At 40.1% G+C, this 26,792-nt stretch overlaps 1 protein-coding gene across 4 annotated transcripts in view; it reads left to right on the plus strand.

Moving 5' to 3' along the window:
• LOC117523099 (stromal membrane-associated protein 1-like) overlaps window positions 1-26,792 on the plus strand; it is a 496,829-nt gene that overhangs the window by 156,177 nt on the left and 313,860 nt on the right. For 2 of the 4 annotated variants that reach the window (XM_034184516.1, XM_034184514.1), the window contains exon 5: window positions 14,927-14,995. In XM_034184516.1, coding sequence (XP_034040407.1) covers window positions 14,927-14,995 — 69 coding nt within the window. The remainder of the gene's footprint in view (window positions 1-14,926; window positions 14,996-26,792) is intronic. The other 2 variants (XM_034184517.1, XM_034184515.1) reach the window with 1 other exon arrangement.

The raw sequence follows: 26,792 nt of genomic DNA on the forward strand, positions 1-26,792 counted from the left end.
CACCGCCCTGGTACCAGTGACAACTCACAAACTGGATACTTTAGTCATGAGTACAGCCATGTGTCTTGTTATGTAACAAATCCTGACCGTTACAGCCAAGCTTACTATCAAGACAGTTTAATTATAGACTCAAAACTGTGATATCCTGTGCCTCAGTGAGACATGGCTAAAGCCCTGGCCCCACCGAATAATAAAGCCATGACTAATGATCCATGAATGGATTTGTCAGAAATTTCAGTGATTATTCGAATAATGTGCCACGTATTTTGTGTACATTGTGCAAACAATTAAAAAAACACTGCGTGTGAGTGATTGTGTCAGCGCACTGCATCATAGCGCAGCTCATCTTATCGATGAGATGTTAATTCTATCGTAAACATACTTTTACAGCTGCTCATAAGAAGGAATGAACATGCAACTGTTTTACCAAGCCATTACAGTATAAACATTACAAATAATTACCTTTTATACTGTTCCAAATTCTCTTCCTGCTCTCATGAGGTGGAGAATGTGAGAGAGAGAGAGAGAGAGAGAGACAGAGACAAAGAGAGAGACAGAGACAAGAGAGAGACAAAGGTCCACTGTGATTCCAGAAGTGATTAGAGGTGTTTCTGGAGACAAAATGATTAATCCACTATGAAATTAATTATTTTATATACGCAGCATCCAGCGCTCAAACTGGGTGGGATTGTCACGACAAAGTACGCGAGAGTGCGGAGCCAAAATAGCCAGTCCTGTCCTTGTAGCTGCCAGGTACTCAGATAATGGGTCTCTAACAGCCTCGTACTCACCACTAACATGCCTCTAACATCCTTGTTTGTCCTCGTAGGACCTCGTGCACCAATCGCCCCATGCTGTTTTTGTTAAATTTTGAACTTCTTGAAATTAGGGCCACGCTCAGAGATGAGCCTCGTTAGCCGAATATTATGCCTCTAAGAGCCACTATTCTCCCACATTTGTTGAATAACTGGACTTGTATGATAAAAACAGTATGCTATGTGGCTCTTTTATTCATCATCATTATTCGGTGGGACCAACGCTTAAGACCATATGAATGTAATTCTCTAAAATCAGTGAGTTCTAGTAAATCTGCCACTGTCTTTGCCAAATTCTAGCAAGTGTGATATTGACTCTGGCTACTCGGGTAGACTCTTTGGTTGGGTTGCTCTTATATGTAACAAAAATAAATACTTTAATACTCATAATATCCATGTACACAGTGATAGACTCATTGTAGTTTGGTTTTCATGACACACAGTGGTGCCTTATTACATGTAATTGTGTGTGGTGTGTGTTTTGTGTGTGTGTATATATATATATATACACACACAGTGAGGAAATAAGTATTTGAACACCCTGTGATTTTGTGAGTTCTCCCACTTAGAATCATTGAGGGGTCTGAAATTTTCATGTTAGGTGCATGTCCACTGTGAGAGACATAATCTAAAAAAAAAAAAAAATCCGGAAATCACAATATATGATTTTTTAATAATTAATTTGTATGTTATGGCTGCAAATACAGTAGTGTTCAGAATAATAGTAGTGCTATGTGACTAAAAAGATTAATCCAGGTTTTGAGTATATTTCTTATTGTTACATGGGAAACAAGGTACCAGTAGATTCAGTAGATTATCCCAAATCCAACAAGACCAAGCATTCATGATATGCACACTCTTAAGGCCATGAAATTGGGCTATTAGTAAAAAAAGTAGAAAAGGGGGTGTTCACAATAATAGTAGCACCTGCTGTTGACGCTACAAACTCTAAACTATTATGTTCTATTAACTATTAACTAACTATTAACTGCTTTTTTCTTTAGCAATGCTGTCAATCACTAAACTAGTATTTAGTTGTATAACCACAGTTTTTCATGATTTCTTCACATCTGCGAGGCATTAATTTTGTTGGTTTGGAACCAAGATTTTGCTCATTTACTAGTGTGCTTGGAGTCATTGTCTTGTTGAAACACCCATTTCAAGGGCATGTCCTCTTCAGTATAAGGCAACATGACCTCTTCAAGTATTTTGACATATCCAAACTGATCCATGATACCTGGTATGCGATATATAGGCCCAACAGCATAATAGGAGATACATGCCCATATCATGATGCTTGCACCACCATGCTTCACTGTGAACTGCGAACTGTGGCTTGAATTCAGAGTTTGGGGGTTGTCTCACAAACTGTCTGCGGCCCTTGGACCCAAAAAGAACAATTTTACTCTCATCAGTCCACAAAATATTCCTCCATTTCTCTTAGACCAGTTGATGTGTTCTTTGGCAAATTGTAACCTCTTCTGCACGTCTTTACTTAACAGAGGGACTTTGCGGGGGGATTCTTGCAAATAAACTTAGCTTTACAACAGGCGTCTTCTAACTGTCACAGCACTTACAGGTAACTCCAGACTGTCTTTGATCATCCTGGAGCTGATCAATGGCTGAGCCTTTGCCATTCTGTTTATTCTTCTATCCATATTGATGGTTGTTTTCTGTTTTCTTCCACGCGCCTCTGTTTTTTTTTTTGTTCATTTTAAAGCATTGGAGATCATTGTAGATGAACAGCCTATAATTTTTTGCACCTGCGTATAAGTTTTCCCCTCTCCAATCAACTTTTTAATCAAACTACGCTGTTCTTCTGAACAGTGTCTTGAATGTCCCATTTTCCTCAGGCTTTCAAAGAGAGAAGCATGTTCAACAGGTGCTGGCTTCATCCTTAAATAGGGGACACCTGATTCACACCTTTTTGTTCCACAAAATTGACGAACTCAGTGACTGAATGCCACACTACTATTATTGTGAACACCCCCTTTTCTACTTTTTTTTTTTTTTTTTACTAATAACCCAGTTTCATAGCCTTAAGAGTGTGCATATCATGAATGCTTGGTCTTGTTGGATTTGTGAGAATCTACTGAATCTACTGGTACCTTGTTTCCCATGTAACAATAAGAAATGTACTCAAAACCTGGATTAATCTTTTTAGTCACATACCACTACTATTATTCTGAACTTTGCTGTAAGTATTTGAACATCTGTGAAAATCAATGTTAATATTTGGTACAGTAGCCTTTGTTTGCAATTACAGAGGTCAAGCATTTCCTGCAGTTTTTCACCAGGTTTGCACACACTGCAGCAGGGATTTTGGTCCACTCCTCCAATCTTTCAGGTTTGGAGTTTCAGCTCCCTCCAAAGATTTTCTATTGAGTTCAGATCTGGAGACTGGCCAGGCCACTCCAGGACCTTGAAATGCTTCTTATGGAGCCCCTCCTTAGTTGCCATGGCTGTGTGTTTGGGGTCATTGTCATGCTGGAAGACCCAGCCATGACCCATCTTCAATGCTCTTACTGAGGGAAGGAGGTTGTTTGTCAAAATCTTGCAATACATGACCCCATTGATCCTCCCTTCAATACGGTGCAGTCATCCTGTCCTCTTTGCAGAAGAGCACCCCCAGAGTATGATGTTTCCACTCCCATGCTTCACGGTTGGGATGGTTTTCTTGGGGTTGTTCTCATCCTCTAAACATGGTGAGTGGAGCTGATTCCAAAAAGCTCTATTCTGGTCTCATCTGATCACATGACCTTGTGGTGCTGGAGGACAGAGCTGCAGCTCTCAGACCCAGATGGTCACTGGTGAACTTCAAACGGGCCTGGACATGTGCTGGCTTGAGCAGGGGGGACCTTGCTGCCCTGCAGGATTTTAAACCATGACAGCATCATGTGTAACTAATGTAATCTTTGTGACTGTGGTCCCAGCTCTCTTCAGGTCATTGACCAGGTCCTCCTGTGTAGTTCTGAGCTTTCTCAGAATAATCCTTACCCCACAAAGTGAGATCTTGCATGGAATCCCAGACTGATGGAGATTGACAGTCATCTTGTGTTTCTTCCACTTTCTAATAATAATCATAACAGTTGTTGTCTTCTACCAAGCTGCTTGCGTGTGTGTCCTGTAGTCCATCCCAGCCTTGTGCAGGTCTACAGTCTTGTCCCTGGTGTCCTTAGACAGCTCTTTGGTTTTCCGCTATGGTGGACATGTTGGAGTGTGATTGATTGACTGTGTGAACAGGTGTCTTTTTACAGGTAACAAGTTCAAACAGGTGCAATTAATACAGGTAAAGAGTGCAGAATAAGAGGGCTTCTTAAAGAAAAATTAACAGGTCTGTGTGAGCCAGAATTCTTGAAGGTTGGTAGGTGTTCAAATACTTATTTGCAGCAGTAACATACAAATAAATTATTAAAAAAAATCATACATTGTGATTTCCGGATTTTTTTTTTTTTTTTTTTAGATTATGTCTCTCACAGTGGACAGCACCTAAGATGAAAATTTCAGACCCCTCCATGATTTCTAAGTGGGGGAACTTGCAAAATCGCAGGGTATTCAAATACTTATTTTCCTCACTGTATGTATACTCACTCACTCATTCATCTTCAACCTTTTCTGGGGTTGGTTCGCGGGGGCAGCAGCTCCAGCAGGGGACCCCAAACTTCCCTTCCCAGGCCACATTGACCAACTCTGACTATATATATATATATATATATATATATATATATATGAGGTCTGTTAGAAAAGTATCCGACCTTATTATTTTTTTCAAAAACCATATGGATTTGAATCACGTGTGATTGCATCAGCCAAGCTTGAACCCTCGTGCGCATACGTGTGTTTTTTCATGCCTGTCGGTTGCTTCATTCGCCTGTGAGCAGGCTTTGAGTGAGGTGTGGTCTACCCCTCTCATCTATTTTTTTATTGCAAATAAATGTCTGAACGATTTGGATCTTTGCTGCATCAATTTTTTTCCAGAAACTGTAAGAGACCTCCAGGTGGACACCGTTCGGAAAATTAATATGGCTTTCAGGAACGATTTTATGGGGATTAAACAGATTATGGGGTGTTACTGCCCCTTTTAGGATGGCCCACAACTGCTGAGAGCGCAGTTGGACAGGCTGACACCCAGCACAAACAACCAGATCATTTCCAACGTGGAAGCTTTGTTGATCTGGGACCTCGTCTGACTTTCACAAAAAGGCAGAAGATGTGGACATCAGCACTTTTTCCGGCACATTCCGCCGTTACAGGAGTTTTTTTTTTTCATGGAAAAAGAAGCCGAGGGACGCGCCACGGAGCCGTTCATTACGCGGGACAAAACCACCTCGGTGTTGGTCTCACAGGACGGCTTAAAGGTGGATTTCAGACGGATTCCGGTTGCTTTCCAGTCGTGTGAATATCCGATTGTGATTGTGCATGAGTTGAACATGCCAGAGCATGTCCTGTGAGGCTTCATCACGGCTTTTTTTTTCGCCATGCAGCTCTGCTGCGACGCGCGGAATTCCTCCGCCTTTGTTCCTCTTTCCATGACAAAGTGCTGTTCATTTCTAAACTGGACGCTGTCTTGATCCGGTATGTCCTCTGACTAGCACAGGAATTGTGAAAAGACGTGGACATCAGCACTTTTTCCGGCACATTCCACCGTTACAGGAGTTTTTTTTTTTCATGCAAAAAGAAGTCAAGGGACGTGCCACCGTGCCGCTCTTGACGCGGCACAAAACCACCTCGGTGTTGGTCTCTCAGGACGGCTTTCAGATGGATTCCGGTTGCTTTTCTGTCGTGTGAATATCCGAGAAATTGAGCTTGAGCTGGACAAGCCCCAACATGTCCTGTGAGGCTTCATCACGGCGTTTCTTTGCGCCGAGCGGCTGCACCACGACGCGCCGAACTCCTCCGCACGTCTGTCTTAATGTGCCAGAAAAAGGAATTCCGTTCGTCGCTGCGGAGCTGCATGGCGAAAAGAAACGCCATGATGAAGCCTCACAGGACATGTTCTGGCATGTTCAGCTCATGCACAATCACAATCGGATATTCACATGACTGGAAAGCAACCGGAATCCGTCTGAAATCCACCTTTAAGCCGTCCTGTGAGACCAACACCGAGGTGGCTTTGTCCCGCGTAATGAACGGCTCCATGGCGCGTCCCTCGGCTTCTTTTTCCATGAAAAAAAAACTCCTGTAACGGTGGAATGTGCCGGAAAAAGTGTTGATGTCCACATCTTCTGCCTTTTTGTAAAAGTCAGACGAGGTCCCGGATCAACAAAGCTTTCACGTTGGAAATTATCTGGTTGTTTGTGCGGGGTGTCAACCTGTCCAACTACGCTCTCAGCAGTTGTGGGCCGTCCTTAAAGGGGCAGTAACACCCCATAATCTGTTTAATCCCCATAAAATCGTCCCTGAAAGCCATATTAATTTTTCGAACGGTGTCCACCTGGAGGTCTCTTACAGTTTCTGGAAAAAAATTGATGCAGCAAAGATCCAAATCGTTCAGACATTTATTCGCAATAAAAAATAGACGAGAGGGGTAGACCACACCTCACTCAAAGCCTGCTCACAGGCGAATGAAGCAACCGACAGGCATGAAAAAACTCACGCATGCGCACAAGGGTTCAAGCTTGGCTGACGCAATCACACGTGATTCAAATCCATATGGTTTTTGAAAAAAAAAATAAGGTCGGATACTTTTCTAACAGACCTCGTATATATATATGTATATTACAGCAATCATTGATTTTAATGATCATGTTCAGCCTGACTAGAGTAAACATGAACACAATGCAAATTATTGTAATATATAGCACAAAAATTAGATTGTTTAGATGAATTGTCAATTGCTCAGCATAATGTTACAGGTTCTGTAAATGATAGGATTTCTACTATAGTTAATGCCATACATAGTGCTTCTAAGGAGGCTGGCTGTGTTCCTAAAAAAGAGTTTTAAACTTAAACCATACTGGTGTTCGAGACAAAAAACATTTTTGGTAGTCCCTTTTGGTTGATACTGGTAGACCCAGACAGGGTTCAGTGTTTGAGGTTCTCAAAAATGTTAAAAAAAATTTTATTTTGGTGCCTTAGTAGAAGGTATATGAACAGCAATGTACTTAGAGATCTTAATGTACTTAATCATTTGTCTAATAAGAAAAATATTAAAAGTTTCTGGAAATAACCCTAAGTGTCAGCAACAACGTTCGGTACAGTCCTCATTCAGAGCCGAGCATTTTAGTAGTTACTATAAAGGTATAATGTCTCACAGTGTTAGTAAATCACTTTGTTGCAAAAAAGGCTGAACTCCATAGGTCTGTTAAATCTAGCCATTGCAGCATTACAGGTGACAAGGTGAAAAATTTAATCCTTAAGTTAAATAATGTTGTAGCTCCAGAGCTTGATGGAGTTACAGCTGAAAGTTTATTTAATGGTTTATCCAAATCATTGTGTAACCAGTTAGCAAATATATTCTTTGTAATGTTATTATATGCCATAGTACCTGATATATTTATACTATAAGTGTAATAGTTCCTGTATTTAAAAAGCCTATGTTTGATCCCAGTCTATCAGAACGTTATAGACATATTTGACTTCAGTTCTATCAAAAATTGTTGAAATGTTACTCATGCCGGACTTTGTGCCTTCAGACTTTCAGTTTGGTTTTAGAGAAGGTTTAAGTACAAATTTTTCTGTATCTCTTATTTATGATTCTATAGCATATTTCAATAATTGCAGTTCACCTGTTTATATATGTTCTTTAGATGCAGAGAAATTGTTTATATATGTTCTTTAGATGCAGAGAAATGTTTTGACTCAATGTGGCATGATGGTCTCTTGTGTAAATTGTATGATAAAATCCCACATATGTATTGGTTATTTCAACAAAACTGGTATTAAAAATAGCTATGCCTGTGTTAGATGGGATCACAGGATCAGTCCTTCTTTTCATGTAACTAAGGGTATGAAGCAGGGAAGTTTATCTCCCTCGCTTTTTAATATTTTTATTAATGATTTGTTACTTAGTTTGCAAAATGCTCATACTGGTGTTAGAATCTTTGATTACAAAGTCAACACGTGTGTATGCTGATGATGTAACAGTACTAAGTTCAACTGCCCCAGGTCTCCAGTCACTTTTCAGTAACTGCACCAGTTACACTGATGGCTGGCAGTTTAATTTTGGTTTAAAGAAAACCCAAGTCTGTATCATAGGAAAAAGCCTACTAAAAACCCCTCCTAATTTTAAGCTAAAGTCAAGTGAAATTCATATACAAACTAATACGGAGAAGCTGGGTGTCAGGTTTGACTCTGTGGGCAAATACACCAGCCATGTAAATAATAGGATAAGTGCCAGTAGAAGGAGCATGTATACGTTTGCTTCAGTTAGGTTTCAGTACCCAGGTTTACATACTTCTGTAAAATCATATCTATGCAGGGCTCAAAATAGTATATGCATGTGCTAGTTTGTGCACGTATTATTCGAGCGGTGCATGTAATTTTATACTGCACTTGCACTGGTGCAAGTAACTTTATCCAAGTTTTATCAGCTATAAGCACCAGTAAAATGAACCAATAAAGGGATAAATAAGGAAAAAACAATTTCCATTTTGTCTTCGTCTTCCCTGCGTTTTATGACTCAGACACATGGAGCGAGTTGCTGTGCTCCATTTGGTGTGTTCGCGCGCGCACATGTAAACAAAGAAAAGAAAAAAAAAAACTGGCTGGCTGCGGTACCTCTCCCCCCCCCCCCCCCAAAACTCTGTCATCATTGTGTTTATAAACCAGTCACCATTTGTTTTATTATACATCTGTGTAGTTAATAAAATTATCTTTACGGACGATTAGTTCGCATGCGCACGTGAAAAAAAAAGTGGCTGCCGCTGCGGTTCCTTAATGGAACCCAGGGGAGGTCACTTAAAGTGACATTTTTTTTCTGGCCATGATAATTTGTGCACACGTTTTCCTTTAATTGAGCACACACAATAAAACGTGCTCTCAAATTAATAAAACGTGCGCACGTTTTCCTGGCCGTGATCATTCGTGTGCATGTTTTCCTTTAATCGTGCCCTTGAATTAATAAAACATGCACACGTTTTCCTTTAATTGATCCCTCAAATTAAGAAAACGTGCGCGCGTTTTCCTTTCGTTCAAAATGAACTTCATAATATGACCTAAACTATCATCCTCATGACGCTTCGACCTCAGCATCCTTTTTAATGTGCTTAAACTCCAGATGATGTCTTGCTGGGCAGCTGGAGTTCTCTGTATGTCCTTATGCGCCCAAACCATGATGATATACCCTGACCAGATCCATTTCTAATGGGGAAATGTACGTATTACACTGTCTCCTGGTTTGTTGACTAATAGTCAGCATTTATGTGTCAAGACAATATTGAGAGCACGTTTTACAAATTGTGGCCACATTTAAGTAGATGGTGCTCTTGTTTTACTCAAACGATGCTTAAAATGTGCGCACAATATCATAAAATGAGTGCACAACATAATAAAACGTGCCCATGATATAATAAAACGTGCGCACATTCTCTCCACATGCAAAACATTTTGCGATGACACTTCCAGGGCTCCGTAGTTCCTCGCTCTCTCTCCCCTGAAACTCATGTCATAATTGTGTTATAAACTAGTCACCATTTGTTTTATTATACATCTGTGTAGTTAACAAATAAAATAATCTTCACGGACGATTTGTTTGCGCACGCACGTGAAAAAAAAAACTGAGGGGAGAGCAGCAGCAGCAGCGGCAAACTCTCCCCAGAGAGGAATTAAGAGTCTGACACATCAGAGGAGTTTTAAGGTTGATATAAGACTGACTATTGGTTGTGCAAGTAACTTTTTTTTTTGGTGCAAGTAATTTTTTTTGTTACTAGCACCAGTGCAAGTAGGTTAAAATGTATTTCGACCCCTGCTATGGAAAAGTGTTTTTGTTCCACAATGTTAAAAATGTTGTGAGCTTAAGTAAAAGGCACCATCATTCACATTTGCTAAATGCACTACAAACTCCTACAGTGGTTGACGTTATAAGTAAGAATACACACAGCTTTTATCATAGAGCCTTGTCTATTTGATCTCCAGTTCAACAAATCCAGTCTAGATGTCTTTCATATTATATTCTAAATAGTGAGATCATCATGAACACACTACTTGATTTATATTGCAGGGCCGTAAACCATCGGATTGTTTTTTATAATTTTAGGAAATTATCCTTTGAATTTCAGTGTAATGGCACCACTTTTTTAAAAGATATCTCTTATTCCATGATAATTCTGTAAAACCATGGTCTGCTGAGTTTACTCCCATCAATCTACTTTATCATTTAAATTGTTTTATAGTTTTTACTATACATTTTTATTGTTGCATTACTCTTGTCTGTATGGATGTTTTTTCCCCCAATTTGGGGGTTGTAATAAAGAAGTAAATGAAAAATACCAGCAGTAGTACTGAGTTTTTCCTGCTAAAATGTATTTATTTGGCACAGTATTCAGATTCTTGTTACAAATTTGGATTCAAGGCACGTGTACTCTATGCTTATACACACAGGGGTTCAAGTTTGACCTCATATTCTTCCTCTTCACTCTTCAAATTAAAACAGGAGTGAATGCCATATTTTTTTCTTACCCTGGTTTTCATCATACATCAAGGACACTGAGTGTTGTTGCAAGAATTAGGTGCTTAACTGCTTTAATCTATGGAGCTGTGGTAGAAGATGCTTTTGTAAATAATCTGCTGCATGCGTTAGTGCTTTGCGTGCAGTTCTAGCCCCTCACCAGAAAACCTCTAGCTTCTGTCATCTGAGTCTGCCACCTTGACAGTTATGTGGCAAATTGAAGCACACATGAGTCTTAAATAAAATGGTAGACAGCAGTTTTTTTTTATTTTATTTTTATTGTTACACTTAAAATGCAACTCTTTTATGCCCTGCACCTTACTTTGTGCACAGATTGTGTGCAGATACAGTTGTGCTTTGTACTTCACACCAAATTCTACAGAGTTATGTCCATAACTAATTGGACAATGACACAATTGTCCTTGTTGTTGTCAGTGGTGGGCACAGCTAACCAAAACGTTAGCTTTGATAACCATTAATCAGATAACTAAAAAGTTATCTTTTATGACGATAAGCCGATAAACTGCTAAAAAAATTATCTTTATTACAGATAACTGATAACTATTAGTATTGATTTGGACGCAGCCACATCAGATTACACTGTCGGCTTCTGATAAACCAGTTTCACTTTAAGCATCGCAGGGGCTGCTGGGTAAACTCAAGGATCACAAACACACAAGAACACACGAAAAATGAATATATATAAAAAATAAAACCCCAAACACTCATCATCTTTCAAAAGCAGTAAAACACAGTATTAGAAGTCACAGTTTATCTCGGTATTATATACACTGTCATTTACGAGCTAAAAGCTGCTGCTTTTTTCACACGCTTTGAACCCTGCGGCTTAAACAACCGAAATACATCCATTAATGCATTGATTGCCAGAGTAAAATACACATAGTAAATATAAATTCTTACCTGTTAGTTTCAGTGGGATTCATCTGAATAAATAATCCACATCAAGCGTCCTCTTTTTTTAATCCAAAACAGTGTCTAAACGTGAAAAAAGTCCCTCCCTCTGTACACACAGCTGCGCCATGAGAGCTCCTGTCCCCCACTGAGTCATGGCAATTAAATTATAGCCACAAAGAAATAAAATAATGTTAAAATTAGTCTGTTTTGTTTTTGCGTCAAGTGGACGAGTCACTGTAACATCCAAAGTGAGCCTGAACTACACTACCCACAATGCTCCCTGCGTCGACCGGTCAATCATGTTTTGTGCTTAATGATGACATCATCAGCAAGCAACAGGCAGCCGGTCTGCTCAGTGGCTACAAACACAACAAACGGACTAAAATGTTTTTTAGGTTTACAAAATTTTGGCCTTTAAACTTTAACAACAAAGAAAATGTTATCGGACTGAAAGTTGTCGGAAGATAATTGGTCCAATGATGGTTTTAAAAACTTATCTGAAAAGCTAATCCGATAGCAAAAACATTAGCTTTGATAATTATCTGCTATCGGATTAGCTGAACTGTGCCCACCACTGGTTGTTGTCTGTACTAAGACAGTGGACAATCTTCAGTGCAGCTGCTGATAGTTCTTGTTGTTTTCTACAGCATGGTGACTTCACATTTTCTTTTTAATAAGTGAAATAAAAATCATGCCTGTTTGAATGTTGCATACACAAATACGTGTTGAAGTAGCTGTGCACATGAAAACAAAGAAAGATGCAAAGAATGCAGATTTCCAGTTCTGTCACAGCATGCCTTATTTCACTTGCTTTCAAGTTTGGTACTCTGATCTTATTAATGAGAGTAATGCACTGTAAAACCTGACAAGCTGACTTTACTTAAAGCTATAGGGCCACACACATTTCACTAAAATAAAATTTAGTTTCTCCTGAAATCCAAGCATTATAATGTCGGTTTGTTTTTGAAACATCTTGTAAAATTACAGCTCATTTTATCAAGAAAACATATTTATCTGGGAGGAATTTCATAACAAATGCTTTCTTTTCTTTTTAACAGAGTCTGCAGGAAGACGTGGGTGTGTGTGTGTGTGCGTGCGTGCGTGCGTGTGTGCATGCATGAGCTTTTGAAAAGCCCGGATGTTACCTTGCTGCGATGCATGATGCTGACATCCGTGAAATGTCTTGTAAATCAATCCAGATGTGTTATCAGGTTACAAAAACAACATTTTCATTTTAGAACTGTTTATTTCTCACTAGCTTTTACATAATATGTGGGAAACATCTTAGATTTACACAGAAACAATACAATTTAGAAATGTTTTCTGCAATATTTGAGTAGGAGCCAGAGTGAGCTGAGTCAGCATATGTCACTGTACCTATCTACTCTGATTGCCTGCCACCGGGTGCTTCCCATAATGCCTCGCACAAGTCTGGGGAAGACCCCATGTGACGTATGACACCACTGTTGGGGAAGACGATTGTTCCAATCGTTTCTCATGTATTATGTTTCTCATGTATTATGTAAAAGCTAGTGAGAAATAAACACTTCTGAAACTGAAAACACTGTTTTTGTAACCTGATAACACATCTGGAGTGATTTACAAGACATCTCACAGATGTCAGCATGCACACTAACTTCCACTAACATCTGCTCTTGTCAAAAGTTCACGTGTGCGCACATGCACGCCCTCGTGCAGATGCCGTTAAAATGTAATTATACCATGGTCATTGAGAATTCCATGTCTAACTGGCGTGCATTATTTTTGTGTATATGCACACGTAGTTCGGCGAGTTAAGTCACTGTTATAATTTCTCCGCTCTGGTTGTCACCATAGCAACGCGCAAATCAGTTGGCGCAGATCAGCTGTGTTTTGACAGGTGAATTACAGAAACGCGATAAAACATGGATTTCCAAGTGAATTTTAATATTTTTGGCCAAAATAAAACGTTTGAGGGATGGAAAGAGGAGGAGCACAAATGAGAAGAGCAGCAAAAGCAACGGCGTAAAGATTTAACATCAGACGAGCTGGACAAGATTGAAGAAAGGAAAGAAGAAGAGAACAGTTCTATCCTTGCGGGCTGCATCAAAACAGTGAGCGTAATTTCTGGACCTGTTGCCAGAGTTTGCCACAGCTCCACACAGTGGAGAGGGGGCGGTGTGAGTGGCCCGCGGCAAAATTTACCGAGTCCGCAGACTCGGTAAGCGTATCGGAGACAAAATATCTTGAGACTGTTATAAAATAGTCCCAAATACTTACACATTTTTATCACGTTCTGTTAACTTAAATAAATATTTTTGTGTTAGCTCACTGTGTGGGACCATGGTATAAGCGGATTAAACAACTTGAAGCCGTGCATTATACAGTTTGAATGCACTTTGCGGAGTAACACCACTCCGCTTCGTGTTGTAGACTCCACATCGTGCATTCAAACCGCGTAATGCACGGCTTTTCGTTGTTTAATCCTTACATAAAATATTGTTGATGATTGATTGATTGATTGATTGAGTTTATTCTGCAACATCAATATAAACATACAGAGGTGAATGTGTCAATGATACACGGATAACATAATAAAGCATCAATGCTTATTTCCATTGTGGTCCTTGTTAAATTATCACGTAACATGTGCTTGATTGAACATGTACAAATTGTACATAAGACGAGGACATGAGACAAGACATAATTGTACATAAGATAAGGATCTGAATAATAATAAATAAATATATTTATATATATATATATATATATATATATATATATATATATATATATATATATATATACTTTGCACTGGGATACCAATTTAACAACTGCAAATTATAAAGAAGACAATGCTCATTGCGTTATATTTGTTATTTTTATTTTTTGGGAGGGTTGTTCACACTGTTCTCTGGTTTAATGTTTTTAATGTAAAGGACACATCATTTATTAATTAACCCTCTGGAGTCGTTCAAGGTAGGTAAATTATGGAGGTAAAACCAAAAGTAGTCAACAACGCCCAATTATACCCTGGAACCCAGAGGGTTAAGGGATTAAATGTACTGTGTAATTTAAATTGTTTTCTAACCTGATGACTGGTCAGAGGAAGATGTTACTCTTCTGTTTTATCGACATTTCCGACCCTACAACAAATGCATTCTGAGCTTCTGAACTGAGACAAACAAAATGCTTGCGAAAACTATAAATGACTGTTCCTGGCTCGCTGCAGTGTTTGATTCAAGCATGATACCCACTCTGTCTCACAGGTCAACAGCAGGGTAATAGAGGTTATCGTAGACTCGATACGTTTGTGTGTGTGTGTTTGACCCTATTTTAACACCATTCTGTGTGTGCAGCTATAAGACTGATTTTAACCTTGGTTTGCAGTATTTACTGAAGTGAAAAGTACTCTGTTAGCAAAGAAAAAAAATCCTCTTTCATGTCCTCTAATTAACTCTCCTCACTTATTGCTTTCCTTTCCTCCTGCTGTGCTGTGCTGTACTTTTCTTAAATTCTCTTCCCCTTGTGTGTTTGAGTCTTTCTTGAGCGGTGTTTTTTCTCCTCATCTTTCCCATCTCTCACTGAAATTTCCTTTTTTTTTCCTCAGAAGAAGCCATCTGAAGCGGCTCCTCCCTCTTCCTCACCGTCCTCCAAGGCTGACAGGAAAAGACAGGAGGTATTACTTCTTCTTTGTTCTGTGAAGTGGTGTTACTTTCCTGTGATGGTGTTCGGTGGCTGTGTTTTGTTGATTTGTTTAGTGGAGATCAATGTGTTCAGAGGGAAATACTATAAATCAGTTTGTCTCATGATTTTCTTTGATTCAGCGCCTATATATACGAGGTCTGTTAGAAAAGTATCCAACCTTTTTTTTTTTTTTTTTCAAAAACCTGATGGATTTGAATCACGTGTGCTTGAGCCAACCTTGAACCTTCGTGCGCATGCATGATTTTTTTCACGCCTGTCGGTTGCGTCATTTGCTTGTAAGCAGCCTTTGTGTGAGGATGGGTGTTGTCTCTCGTCGTTTTTTTCTTTGCAAGGAAATGGCGGAACAACTGGAGCAGCACGACTGCATCAAATTTTGCCAGAAACTGGGCGACAGCCAAGTGGAAACCATTCGGATTATTCAGACGGCTTTCGGTGACGATCCTCTGGGCATCACACAGATTAAGGAGCGGTACAACCGTTTTAAAGACGGCCGCACAACGGTGGAGAGCGAGCCACGCTCCGGGCGGCATCAACATGCTGAAATGACCAGATCATTTCCAAAGTGAACGCTGTGGTGATGTGGGACCATCGTGTGATTATCCGAGAAATTGTGGACGAGGTGGACATCAGTACTTTTTCGGCACATTCCACTGTGAAAGAAGATTATGCCATGAAAAGAGGGGCGGCGAAATTCATCGGCACGAAGCTGATGGCGCAGCAACAGCGCCTCCGTGATGAAGCCTCACAGGACGTGCCCTAACATGCCCAGCTCGTCCACAATTTCTCGGATAGTCACATGACTGAAAAGCCACCGAAAGCCGTCTGAATCTTCCGAATGGTGGGCGAGGTGAGCATGTCAGGGCATGTCCTTTGATGCAGTCGTGCTGCTCCAGTCGTTCGCCATTTCCTTGCAAAGAAAAAACGACGAGAGACTCCACCCATCCTCACACAAAGGCTGCTTACAAGCAAATGACGCAACCGACAGGCGTGAAAAAAATCACGCATGTGCACGAAGGTTCAATGTTGGCTCATGCAAGCACACGTGATTCAAATCCATCAGGTTTTTGAAAAAAATAAAAGGTCGGATACTTTTCTAACAGACCTCGTCTCGTATGTGTGTATGTATATATATATATATATATATATACACATACACATACGAGGTCTGTCAATAAAGTATCGTACCTTTTTATTTTTTTCAAAAACTATATGGATTTCATTCATATGTTTTTACGTCAGACATGCTTGAACCCTCGTGCGCATGCGTGAGTTTTTCCACGCCTGTCGGTGACGTCGTTCGTCTGTGAGCACACCTTGGGAAGGAGTGGTCCCGCCCCCTCATCGGATTTTCATTGTCTGGAAATGGCGGAATGTCTATCTCGGCTTTCAGTGCTTACCAGTCGAGTGAGTATAAGAGAAATTGTGGAGAGCTGGACATGTCCCAACTTGTCCTCTAACACTCTGAAATGGAGGTGTTCCTTTGTCTCGCTTCATCAGCGAATCGGTCGTGACGCGCAAAGCCTCCGCGCGGCTTTCCATGACAAAATCTCTTGTTAAAAGTGAAATCTGCCGGAAAATGGCTGATGTCCAGCTCTTGTGATACCAGAGAAAGAGCACACGACGGTCTCATATCCCCAGAGCCATCCGTTTAGAAATGATCCAGTGGTTTGTGCCTCATCGTTGCAGCTCGGAGCGCGGCGCACCGACCGTCTTTAAAGCAGTCCTGAAAGCTGTAGTAAAAGTCCTTATTCTCTGTGAAGCCCGTAAAATTTTCACCGAAAGCCAGATAAATTTTTCGAATGGTTTCCAGGTGCCAGTCTCTAACAGCTTCTGAAAAAATTCTGATGGGAAAAAAGTCCTTTTCATTCCGCCATTTCCAGACAATGAAAATCCAATGAGGGGGCGGGACCACTCCTTCCCAAGGCGTGCTCACAGGCGAATGACGTCACCGACAGGCGTGGAAAAACTCACACATGCGCACGAGGGTTCAGCATGTCTGACGTAAAAACATATGAATGAAATCCATATAGTTTTTGAAAAAAATAAAAAGGTACGATACTTTATTGACAGACCTCGTATATACACACACACACACACACACACACACACACACACACACACACACACACACACACACACACACACACACACACACACACACACACACACACACACAGATTAAAAAAAAAACAAAGGAACTTCTGGGATAATGACCTGGTCAGTTATGTAGCAGAGGGGGTTGTTTATCAGTTTCAGCTGCTTTCAGAAGCTAAGCAGAGCAGGATCTGCATAGTACTTGGATGGGAGACCTCTTTAGAACACCAGTGGCTGTGTGTGTTTCTCCAGGTAAACTGGAGTTGCGTCAGGAAGGGCATCCGGCGTAAAAAACCTGTGCCAATTACCGGATCTGGCTGTATCTGCTGTGGTGACCCCTAACAGAACCGGGAGCAGCCGAATGAACAACATTTGTATTTGGTTAGGGTCAGTGTCACTACTGGTACCATGGTGTGGTACCTGGACCTTACAGAGGTTCTACTGCTAGTCCAACTCCTCCAGGATGAGACATCAATATGTTTCATTGCCAGAAGGTTTGCAGTGTCTCCCAGCACAGTCTCAAGAGCATGGAGGAGATTCCAGGAGGCAGGCAGTTACTCTCGGAGAGCTGGACAGGGCTGTATGAAAGTCCCCAATCCATCAGCAGGACCGGAATCTACTCCTTTATGCAAGGAGGAACAGGATGAGTACTGCCAGGTTTAGTTCTTTCCATATTAGATTCAACTTATGTGATTGGTTGTGCCTTCTAGCAGCTTCATTTTCATTCTCTGAAACAAATTGAGAATGTCCTTGGCATTTTTTGTAATCGAATTATTCAAGTTACTCGACTAATCATTTCCGCCCTACATATTTGTAATGAGACACCTTTTTATATGCCATTGGCTGGGACTGAACCAGCTGGTATTAATTTGCCTTGACAAAGGGCAGGATTGGTTTGTAGTTATTGATAGATTTCAGCTGGTGTCTTGGCTTTCCATGTCTTTTTGCACCTCCCTTTCTTCATGTGTTCAATATTTTTTCCTGTGTCATTTCACATTATTACACTTTACTTTGTCTCTGTACTTATCTGTTTTGGTTTCTTTGTATGTATGTATTACTTGGGATGTTACTGACATCTGGTGAAAATTCCATGTCAATCGCACCTTTAGAAATATATTCACTGAGAAAAATGATGACGCATAAAAAAACAAAAACATATATATATATACAGGGAGAGAGAGTATTTTCTCTTTGAACAATCTACAACACTTCCTTAAAAAGACTGTTGAATCTACACACCCCAAAGTAGGAAGTCAAAAAAATCGAAAGTGAATACACCTATGATTTGTAATAAGCCTTTTTCTGTGAACAACTGATGTGTGAATACTAAAACATTCTAAATTTTAGACTTATGGGCTGTGTTTTTGTATATGAATGAATCATAACTCTACATGGAAAAGAAATGCCAGAGGAATCGGAAAATCTGTGAGACTTACCAAAGAATAGGGGAAGATTGATGACCAACTAAAAAATCACTAGAAACACATTTGTAGCAGTAATCAGGCTCTATAGAATGAGGCATAGTGCCACCAATCAAGCCTGCAGTGGGTATCTTCTTAAAATGACACCACGGTGAGTATGCTGCTTGCACATTTTAGTTCAGAAAATCAAGCAGGCGAGTGCTGCAGACTTGACATAGGGGTTACCAATGGAAATTATGTCTTTTTGTGACAGCTCAGGCAATGCAAAGGACGTTACAGTATCTCCACCTGTATGGGCGATTTCGAAGAAAAAAATACAAAAATAAACAAAGAAACTCTTGGTTGCTTTCTGGTACAAACGTGCAAAATTAAGCTTTTATTAATGGGAAAGACCCCTGAAGAACATTTGGAGCACATTCTTTTGGTCAGATGACAAAGACTGATTTGTTTGGTACAGATGTGGTCTGGCATGTTTGGTGTGAAATTTCCCAGAACTAAAACAATGAATGAAAAGTCCTGACTTTGATGTGCAGAGGTGGGTGTGTGATGTTATGGGGCTGCAGGAATGCAAAGCATCCCAATGTCTAGATGCTTGGCAAAAGAAGAATATTTCAGCAAGATTATGGATCCAAAGTACCCTGCTGAAATCACAAAAAGTTTGTTAAAAATGAAAGATGAAAATTGCACATGGTGCAAGTGCTGTGGATGACAGTGTGGGCCTTAGAGGAGATCCACATGGTGGTGTCATGATTGTTTAGAGAGCAAGCTCTCATCTGCAATGTAGTTATCCAAGGCTCTGGATAACTATTTATTGTTAGTGAGAATTTATGCTCTCATTTATTAGAATACAATGTTGTTGATAGTCCTCAAAATTTTTCTGATCATTGTGTACATTACAGTTTGATGTTAATTATCATAGCTTTGTCAGGTATACCAGCACTTGTAAAAGTAATGTTATTATGTGGGATAGTGTAACTGATAAGCACTTAGAGGATTATCATAATGAGTTGGATCATTTTGTATTTTCTTTGTATGTACCTACAGTGCTGTTTTATGTGACAATAAGTTTTTTAATTTACATAGTGAGGATCTCAGTATAATGTATGTTGGGATGGTCATTTCACCACACTATCACACAAGTGTAAACAGTAGACCTAGACAACCAATCAGTAATATCACACAGTTACCAGTTACCTTTAGGCACCACCCTGCATGATCAATTGGATGGAAAAAGGATGACCAGGACGCATTCCATTCTCAGACTGAGATCGCCTTTATTACAGAGAATAAGCGAAAAATAGCAGTAAGAAGTCACTGGATTCATGCTTATTTGCCCTAGCATCAGACTAGTCTGTGGTGCTTTTAGGTGCTCTGAGCAGGAACCCCATCTACCTCTTCCTGAACCCATATATATAGTATATATATATATATATATATAGTTTCTGTCTAAACATTGTGTCACTACGCTAAGATGTTGTATTCTTTCTTGATTGGTAAACTTTTCATCCTGCACGCAGTTCATGTTATGTGTCGACGCGGGTTGAGGAGCGGACCTGCGTCAGACAGGACCCAGCGCTAAAAATAACCAGAAAGCGGTTCCAAACAGAAACTATTTATTATTCACCTGTGCTTAAAAGTGTAAAAACATAAAAACAATGTCCCTCTGGTGGAGTGATTCGTGGCTCGCTCTCCAGCGCCCGCAAGGATTAAAGCCGGCGCTCCTGGACTTTCCTACCACCCGCCAAACACCCCCCAGGTGGACACGACAAACTGATTCTCTGTGAAGCAAAGAGAAGGTGAGGTAAGGCAACAGATACAACTATATCTTCCAATAAACACACGCTATCAGCAACACACTCAGGTCAGTGTCCTTTTTTTTACTTTATGCAAATGAGCAGCTTCTCACAACAAGTGGAGGATCACTTATCCTTCACGCCACAGCAGTGAGAAGCAAACTGCACAATTCTCTTCACAATTCCATTATACTGTGTAACAAAACACCAAGTTACTATCAACAATTACTTAAACACTTAATTACCTTTTGTGTGTGCTGACAGCATGTGTCCTCACCCCTCCCTGCTTCACGGGCTCGATGTGTCAAAACCCAGGCGCGGTCCTCAGCGTCTCACAAACGAACGTCACAAGGTCGAGTTCCCGGCAGTTCTGCTTGAATCACACATGACTTAAATGCAGAACGCCATCCAATTATCTGCTTCAGCTGCAAGTCGTCCAGGTTGCACGTGAGCACCACTCACAGGTGCTTTCCATGATGTTGATGAGGGTGAAGACTCTTCAGCCAGCACCTTCTTCACAGACAAATCAGCCCTCATGCCACCTGGAGAGCAAAGAAAAGAAAAGAACACCAAAACATCCAGCCACGCCCCCCCAACACACAACAGTTCAGTCTTGTTTCTTCTTGCATCCCAGCGCCAGTCATGACCTAAAAAGGAAATACAAAACCTCCCACCATCCTGCACATCACCCCTGCCTCAATGAGAAAAGCAACTTGACCTCGTCCCGATTGCCCAATAAGACAACCAAACTTGGCCTTGTCCCCTGATTGCCCACAAGAAAAACGACTTGACCTCATCCCCTGATTGCCCAATAAGACAACCAAGCTTGGCCTCCTCCCCTGATTGCCCACAAGAAAAACAACGTGGCCTTATCCTGCTGCAAACGGTGCTGTTGAGAGGTTTCACTGTGCACTCAGAAGTTGCGTCCCAGGGGCAATCCAGCAGTCACAACCATGGAAAGACACTGTACTGAATTGGCTCTAAGTGTACTGTGCAACATCACATGGCACAGCCTCCACCTCACCATAGGAACTCCTGTATGGCAAAAAAATGCTCATCAAATTGAACCTTGTTCCTCTGCCATCTACCATGTCTTCTTTTGATGCTTCTGCTCACCATACAGTCTTGAAACATCAAGAGAAGATGAAGCATTATGCTGAGGCAAAACAGTGTGCGTGCACACCTTCTTTTCAGCTAGGTGAGAAAGTGAGGATAAAGAAGCCAGTTCATGTTCCTAAGGTGCACCCAAGATTTACACCCCCAGTGACTGTGACGAGGAAGGTGGGTCCCAACTCCTTCTTGTCGACCTTAAAAAAAATAGCACAGCACTGTTTTGTGTTTCTTTATATTTTAAGAAATAAATTTCTTCACTTGTCCCACATCAGGAACATTTCAACATTTGCTGTGCAGAGAACCTTGTAACTACAGATGCACTTCAAAAACTTCCAGTAATGGAGCTGATCACCAAAACCTGACACACAGAAGGAAGAAGAGAACATCTCTGCTCTACAAAATGTAAGGAAAGTGTCCCCAGAACTCCACCAAGAGGTTGAAGCTGCAGAGGAGACCTTCATCTGGTTAAATGTCCTGAGAGTCCAGCTCACCTGTTGTTTGAAAATACCTCCTGCTACGCTTCAAAACGAAACTATTTTATTATTTGAAAAAGCTGTTTCCTTTTATATTTTACCATTAAATGAATTAATCAAACGTTTTATTCATTTTATAAGGGATGTGGACCTAACAGATGAAACTGTGGACTACTGAGATTGTACACTATGCAGTTCCATGGTTTAAGTAAATATATGTACTGGGATCAGATTCTAGCATTCTAGGCCAAGCTGAAAAGCTGAATTACCTTAGTTGATAAGAGAACCTTTGATTACTTTATTTTATTTTTATTTACTATTTTTTAAACTTTATTCTTTTTGCTTTTGTGTGTTTTGATGTTCTTGTTTGAATATAAATACCATGTAGTACAATCAAGCAATAAAATCAAAGGTACAGTGAGACTGATGTGATTGTTGTACTGTCATGGACAAAACCTGGTGGGTGCATTATTGGAGAAAGAAAATGCCAAATTTTTTACAAGCTTTTTTTTTTGCTCCAAGGTAAAGATTTCCCATAGGATTACAGTTGTATGCAAAGGTTTGGGCACACCCGATAATTTTCATGATTTTCTTTTATAAATCATTGGCTGTCTGGATCAGAAATTTCAGTTAAATATATCATACAGCAGACAAACACAGTGATACTTGAGAACTGAAATTAAGTTTATAGGATTTACTGAAAGTGTGCAATAATTATTTAAACAAAATTAGGCAGGTGCATAAATTTGGGCACCCCAACAGAAAAAAAAAAATCAATATTTATTAGATCCTCCTTTGCAGAAAAAACAGCCTCTAAACACTTCCTGTAGCTTCCAATGAGAATCTGGATTCTGGTTGAAGGTATTTTGGATCATTCTTCCTTACACAACATCTCAGGTTTGTTGGTTTCTGAGCATGGACAGCCCGCTTAAATTCACACCACAGATTTTCAATAATATTCAGGTCTGGGGACTGAAATGGCCATTCCAGAATGTTGTACTTGTTCATCTGCATGAATGCCTTAGTAGAATTTGAGCAGTGTTTAGGGTCGTTGTATTGTTGAAAGATCCAGCTCAACTTCAACTTTGTCACTGATTCATGAACATTGTTCTCAAGAATCTGCTGATATTGACTAGAATCCATGTGACCCTCATGTTTAACCCTCTGGGGTCCGAGGGCATTTTTTTTGGACAGTTCACTCGCCTGGCATAAATGTTTTATTATTGCTGTTAACAGCTCTCCCTGCATCCCACAATCAAGTTTTATGTCTCTTTTTTTCAGAACAACCTGTGCTTTCAGAATATATATGATTTTGTTGTGTTTTATAAGTGTAATAAAGGTTTACAATCAAAAATAAAGAAAAAAGTAAAGCGGAAAATAATTTTCCACACACATTCAAAACACACAGCAAACTATAATAAACAACTGTTTTGACACTTTATAAAGGTAATTTGAGGTCATGTTTGAAAGACTGTACAACAAAAAGGTTCAAACAATAAACACAAATGCACATTTTGAACAGTATACAAAATGGTCTATGCGTTTTGTTTTGTTTTTTTTTTTGTCTATCTCAAAGCAATTTCTGTCTGCTATTACACAAAGGTTACAACACAAACTTCTACTGTGTTTTGGACTGTTCTGTGCTGCTCCTAAAGCAGCTTTCATTCACACTTTGGCCCACTTTGGCTCCTTACAGTCTGAGGAGCATCCCTCCCCCTCGCTCCATTCATATGGTAAACAGTGCTTTACACTGAGAAAGCAACAGAGTTATCCAGTAATGTTCACATGCAAACTAGTGGAGCAATCCTGATAGTTACACACTCTTTGTTTGAGCATGTGAGATTGTCATCAGAGGCACTCCGTCTGCAACATCTGATTTCACTGATTGCTGGGCGTAATGGCGCAGGGTGCATTGGAATAGTATGTACTCATTGGAGCACCCAGGGGGCTATTCAAATGGGCCAACTACAACCCCTGGCAAAAATTATGGAATCACCGGCCTCGGAGGATGTTCATTCAGTTGTTTAATTTTGTAGAAAAAAAGCAGATCACAGACTTGACACAAAACTAAAGTCATTTCAAATGGCAACTTTCTGGCTTTAAGAAACACTATAAGAAATCAGGAAAAAAAATGGTGGCAGTCAGTAACGGTTACTTTTTTAGACCAAGCAGAGGGAAAAAAATATGGAATCACTCAATTCTGAGGAAAAAAATTATGGAATCATGAAAAACAAAAGTACGCTCCAACACATCACTAGTATTTTGTTGCACCACCTCTGGCTTTTATAACAGCTTGCAGTCTCTGAGGCATGGACTTAATGAGTGACAAACAGTACTCTTCATCAATCTGGCTCCAACTTTCTCTGATTGCTGTTGCCAGATCAGCTTTGCAGGTTGGAGCCTTGTCATGGACCATTTTCTTCAACTTCCACCAAAGATTTTCAATTGGATTAAGATCCGGACTATTTGCAGGCTATGACATTGACCCTATGTGTCTATAGCAAAGAATGTTTTCACAGTTTTTGCTCTATGGCAAGATGCATTAACTTCTTGAAAAATGATTTCATCATCCCCAAACATCCTTTCAATTGATGGGATAAGAAAAGTGTCCAAAATATCAATGTAAACTTGTGCATTTATTGATGATGTAATCACAGCCATCTCCCCAGTGCCTTTACCTGACATGCAGCCCCATATCATCAATGACTGTGGAAATTTACATGTTCTCTTCAGGCAGTCATCTTTATAAATCTCATTGGAACGGCACCAAACAAAAGTTCCAGCATCATCACCTTGCCCAATGCAGATTCGAGATTCATCACTGAATATGACTTTCATCCAGTCATGCACAGTCCACGATTGCTTTTCCTTAGCCCATTGTAACCTTGTTTTTTTTCTGTTTAGGTGTTAATGATGGTTTTCGTTTATCTTTTCTGTATGTAAATCCCATTTCCTTTAGGCGGTTTCTTACAGTTCGGTCACAGACGTTGACTCCAGTTTCCTCCCATTCGTTCCTCATTTGTTTTGTTGTGCATTTTTGATTTTTGAGACATATCGCTTTAAGTTTTCTGTCTTGACGCTTTGATGTATTCCTTGGTCTACCAGTATGGTTGCCTTTAACAACCTTCCCATGTTGTTTATATTTGGTCCAGAGTTTAGACACAGCTGACTGTGAACAACCAACATCTTTTGCAACATTGCTTGATGATTTACCCTCTTTTAAGAGTTTGATAATTCTCTCCTTTGTTTTAATTGACGTCTCTCGTGTTGGAGCCATGATTCATGTCAGTCCACTTGGTGCAACAACTCTCCAAGGTGTGATCACTCCTTTTTAGATGCAGACTAACGAGCAGATCTGATTTGATGCAGGTGTTAGTTTTGGGGATGAAAATTTACAGGGTGATTCCATAATTTATTCCTCAGAATTGAGTGATTCCATATTTTTTTCCCTCTGCTTGGTCTAAAAAAGTAACCGTTACTGACTGCCACAATTATTTTTCCTGATCTCTTATAGTGTTTCTTAAAGCCAGAAAGTTGCCATTTGAAATGACTTTAGTTTTATGTCATGTCTGTGATCTGCTTTTTTTCTACAAAATTAAACAACTGAATGAACATCCTCCGAGGCTGTTGATTCCATAATTTTTGCCAGGGGTTGTAGTAACATATCACTCCTGAAAACGATCTTTGGCTTTTCACGTGAGGTAAATCTGCCCTACGATTGGATTTTGGAAAACCATGTGACAGTGACCCAATTCCAATTGGACACTCACATTGCGTACATCATCACACAGCTTCTATGATGAGTACAAAGATGGCCGATGGCTGGCTGGAAAGTCTGCGGGGTTAACTTTTCAGCAAAAAAAAAAAAAGAGTAAGTTTCTATCTCATATCATTAAAAAGTTATTTATAATTTAGTAAAGCTTGGTCTTAGCCATCGTATACGACGGCGTTGGCCTCAGAGGGTTAACAAGATTTCCAGGACCTCCAATGGCCACACAGCCCCACAGAATAATGGAACCACCTCCAAATTTTACTGTAGGTAGCAAGTGTTTTTTTTGGAATGCCGTGTTCTTTTTCAGCCATGCATACCACCTCTTATGTCCAAATAACTCAATTTGTTTCATCAGTCCACAGCACCTTATTTCAAAATGAAGCTGGCTTGTCCAAATGTGCTTTAGCATACCCCAAGTGACTCTGTTTGTGGTGTGTACGCACAAAAGGCTTCCTCTGCATTTCTGTGTCATACAACATCTCTTTGTGCAAAGTATGCTGTATAGTTGAACGATGCACAGAGACACTATCTGCAGCAAGATCATGTTGTAGGTCCTTGGAGCAGGTCTGTAGGTTGACTATGACTGTTCTCACCATCCTTCGCTTCAGCTTATCTGAAATTTTTCTTGGCCTGCCACTTCACACCTTCACTAGTACTGTGCATGTGGCCTTCCATTTTCTCACTATGTTCCTCACAGTGGAAACTGACAGCTGAAATCTCTGAGATAGCTTTTTGTATCCTTCCCCTAAACCATGATGTTGAACAATCTTTGTTTTCAGGTCATTTGAGAGTTGTTTAGAGGCTCCCATGTTGCCACTCATTAGAAGAGATGCAAAGAGGGGAAACATTTGCAAATGGCCATCTTAAATACCCTTTCTCATGATTGGATTCACCTGTGTAAGGAGGTCAAGGGTCAATAAGTTTACCAAACCAATTTTGTGTTCCAATAATTAGTGCTACATGTATTCAAATCAATAAAATGACAAGCGTGCCCAAATTTATGCACTTGCCCAGTTTTCTTTAAATGATTATTGTACGCTCTCTGTAAATACTCAAAACTTCATTTCACTTCTCAGATATCAGTGTGTTCATCTGCTATATG

This window comes from Thalassophryne amazonica, chromosome 13, assembly GCF_902500255.1.
Source record: "Thalassophryne amazonica chromosome 13, fThaAma1.1, whole genome shotgun sequence".
NCBI lineage: Eukaryota > Metazoa > Chordata > Actinopteri > Batrachoidiformes > Batrachoididae > Thalassophryne > Thalassophryne amazonica.